General features: G+C 41.8%; 1 protein-coding gene across 1 annotated transcript; it reads left to right on the top strand.

Annotated features, from left to right (window-relative positions):
• Positions 1-297: 297 nt before the first annotated feature.
• LOC134494670 (protocadherin alpha-4-like) lies at positions 298-3,857 on the top strand. The gene is made up of 2 exons (XM_063299917.1): positions 298-337; positions 1,459-3,857. The coding sequence occupies exons 1-2, from the start codon at positions 298-300 to the stop codon at positions 3,855-3,857; spliced, it is 2,439 nt and encodes an 812-aa protein (XP_063155987.1).

Here is a 3,857-nt window from a genome sequence, read left to right as displayed (position 1 = left end):
TCAGGTTCTCTTTTTGGTTACAGTTATTTTTGTTCAAAGACCAAAATTTGAAGCAGATTACAACACAATACGGTCCAATTCAGTCAGGTGAAAACAAAGGGAAAAAAGATGAAATTTAAACATTATTACAATTTAAAAGATTATATTTATAGTCATAAGATGAAGCATGCAAAGCAAAACATATCACTGATATTAAAACAGGGGAATATGAAAAGAAAAAAATAATATGAATCAGCTTATGAAAAATTATCAAGATTGCTAGACAATTTTCTCACAGCAGTACTGATTGCAAGAAATATGGCAACTATTCTAGAGCAAGGCATTTCTTCCCAAACATTTTCGAAGTGTGAATACAGTAGTCCTAATATAAACTAATGTTTATACAGGGATATATTATACATAGCTGATAAAGTGAGTAGCAAACCATGGTAGTTTGTGTGGTAACAAATTCAATTTTTAGGGCAACACATCAGTTCATCAGTCTTCTAAGGATTCTCAAATAAGTACTTTAGGTGCACTGTTCTTGAAATATCATGGCATGAAAAAAGGGAATAATTTTCTATGATTACTCAGTTACTCATTACTTAAAAAAAAATAAATCGAAGCAAAAATATTTTAAAAATATTTCCAATGGAAGACTCATTTAGACATCAAATTAAATGTTTTGGAAATCGAGATCTTGCTTTGCTTTTCATCTGTCTAAATGATTTAAGAGCACAATACACTGGACAAGAAACAGAATGTAACAAGGAGAGTATTTCATATTTAATAGTATTTCTGTATTTTACATACTTCCTTAGTACTGATGTTTTATTGTTCCTCGTGTTGCCCATAACTCTGACTCAGATTGTTTGAAGCCAATTCAGCATTCCCTCAATGTCACCATTGTCACATCTTTGAACAATGGAGGAGGTGACAAAAGATGCAGACAATTACACATCTCATTCCTGTCCATACAAATAAAAGTACCAAAAAATAAATATATGGGGTGACTTAATGTAACATTTAATAGTTCATCCCTTATATTTGGGTTGGTTTTTAATTTCTATGATCAGGAATGAACTTAAGCATTACATGGAAAAAATATATGCATCTGAGCATGAAGATTGGATGCTTATTAGAAATCTGTCATGAATACAGAATGGAAGTCTGTTTCTCCATTTTGAAATTCAGTCACAAGAGGTCAGTGTTTCCTAACGAAACCTTCAAGTGAAACTGAAAATCCAGAGCTCCTCCCTTAAACAGACTGAGATTCCTGTCTGCTGGATCCACAATGGAAATATCAAAAAACAGAGAAAGCACATTACAGTAAATCAAGATTCAACCGATGAAAGCATTGCCAGTATGGATGAGGTACTTGGACTCTGCTCCTGACTCCGTTAAGACAAGGTATTTAGAGAAAAAGAGAAGAGATAGTTGGTGTGGTGCCTGTGTTTGCAATGCTTACCTGGCCGAAGGGGCTGCTGCAGCTGGTTCTGCTCCACACCGCCTGGAAAATGGGGAGCGGCCAGCTCCATTATTCTGTGCTGGAGGAATCCCAGCATGGCACCTTCGTGGGCCGCATCGCCCAAGATCTGGGGTTGGAGGTGAGCGATCTGGTCCCTAGGATGTTCCGGATGCTGTCCAAAGGAGAGAAGGACTATTTTGAGGTAAACGTGCAGAACGGGATCTTGTTTGTAAATTCCCGGATAGACAGGGAGGAGCTGTGTGCCAAGTATGCTGACTGTGTTGCTCATCTGGAGGTGATTGTAGAGAAACCTCTGAGATTCTTCCATGTAGAGGTTGAGATCAAAGACATAAATGACAATGCTCCCATCTTCTCTGCAAGGCAAAAGATTCTGAGCATAGCAGAATTGACAACAGCATCTGGTACCCAATTCTTATTAGAAGGAGCATCTGATGCAGATATTGGTACCAATGCTCTGTTAACTTACAAGCTTAGCCCAAACAACCATTTTATTCTTGATTCAGGAGCTGATGAAGATGAGAGTAAGTCTGTAGTACTTGTATTGAAGATTCCACTTGACAGAGAGGAGAGCCCTGTGCATCATTTAGTACTGACAGCCACAGATGGGGGTGAACCCAAACTCTCAGGAACTGTTCAGCTAGTCATCAATGTGCTGGATGTAAATGACAACACTCCTGTATTTAATCAATCTCTTTACAGGATAAAGTTGTTGGAAAATACAGCTAGTGGGACATTAGTTATTGATCTGAATGCCACAGACTTAGATGAAGGGATTAATAGGGAAATCTCTTATTTTTTTAGTGACAGCCTACCTGTACATGTTCCAAAGATATTTAGTATAAATTCTGATACTGGGGAAATCAGGGTGATTGGAAAATTGGATTACGAAGACAGTAAGTTTTATGAACTTCCAATTGTGGCAGAAGATAAAGGCAGTTCTCCATTATCAGGGCATTGTAAACTTCTCATTGAAGTGTTGGACATGAATGACAATATTCCAGAAGTATCTCTGAATTCTCTCTCTGTGCCATTGCCAGAGGACTCCACACCAGGGACTGTGGTGGCTATCATCAGTGCTTCTGACAAGGATTCTGGCACCAATGGACAAGTAAGTTCTTTCCTATGGCCCACTGGGCTACCCTTCACACTAGAGTCCACATTCAAGAACTACTACTCTCTGATTGTTGTTGCACCCCTAGATCGGGAGCAGGTGGCTGAGTACAGGATAGTAGTAACAGTGCAAGATCAAGGCGTTCCACCACTGTCTTCTAGCATCAGCCTCTTAGTGCCTATCAGTGACATAAATGATAATGCTCCAGCATTCACACAGCCCTCCTACACAGTCTTTGTGAAGGAGAACAATCCCCCTGGTGCTCACATCTTCACAGTGTCTGCCTCAGACCCAGACGTAGCTGAGAATGCCCTGATCACCTATTGGATAGATGAGAAGTTCTGGCCGTTGTCCAGCTACATCTCTGTACATTCAGAGAGTGGAAAGCTCTATGCTTTGCAACCTTTGGACTATGAAGAGTTGAAACTGCTGGAGTTCCAGGTGAGAGCCAAGGATGCTGGACTACCCTCCTTATGTGGCAATACAACTGTTCAAGTCTTTGTGATGGATGAGAATGACAATGCACCTGCTGTGTCAGGATCATCAGAAGAGGACCTGATTGTTCTCGTGGTCCCCGTGATGCCTGGGCATATAGTAGGCAAGATCCATGCCTTGGATGCAGATTCTGGATACAATGCATGGCTAAGATATGAACTGGTTGAAGAAAGCAGTGGCTCGTGGGTTGTGGGGCAGTATAGTGGTGAGGTGAGTACCAAATATTCTCTGGATGAGTCAGAAGGAAGCAAAATCCAGAGTGTGCTGGTTCTTGTGAAGGACCATGGGAAGCCCCAACTCTCTGCCACAGCGACCCTGAGTGTGTCACTGGTGACAAGTGGTCAGGCCATCAAAACGGATGTTCATCTCCAAAGGTCAGGGGAGACCTTCATGCCCTTGGTGGACTCAATCAACATTTATCTGATCATTGCCATCTGCTCTGTTTCCAGCCTCTTCTTGCTGGTCATTCTCATCTACGTGGCCCTGCGGTGCCACTGCAAGGCAAAGGAAACCATGGTGTACGGTCCTGGAACAGCCACCCTGGTCTGTGCCAGTGAAGTGGGCAGCTGGTCCTATTCCAATCGCCACAGCCACATCCTGGCAGGTGTGAGCTCAGAGGCTGGTGCCAAGAGTGACCTCATGATTTTCAGTCCCAACGTTCCTGTTTTTGCAGATAATGGGGAACCGATCAATGGGACAGAAGTGCCCCCAGATTCAGCTAAAAAGGTGAGTCCTGCTCTTGGAGTCCTTGTCATCCACTCAGCGTCCTATTTCAATTCTTAG

Source organism: Candoia aspera, chromosome 3 (assembly GCF_035149785.1).
Source record: "Candoia aspera isolate rCanAsp1 chromosome 3, rCanAsp1.hap2, whole genome shotgun sequence".
Taxonomy (NCBI): Eukaryota; Metazoa; Chordata; class Lepidosauria; order Squamata; family Boidae; genus Candoia; species Candoia aspera.
Note: the sequence above shows the minus strand (reverse complement) of the source record. Positions and strands in the feature narration are given on the sequence as shown.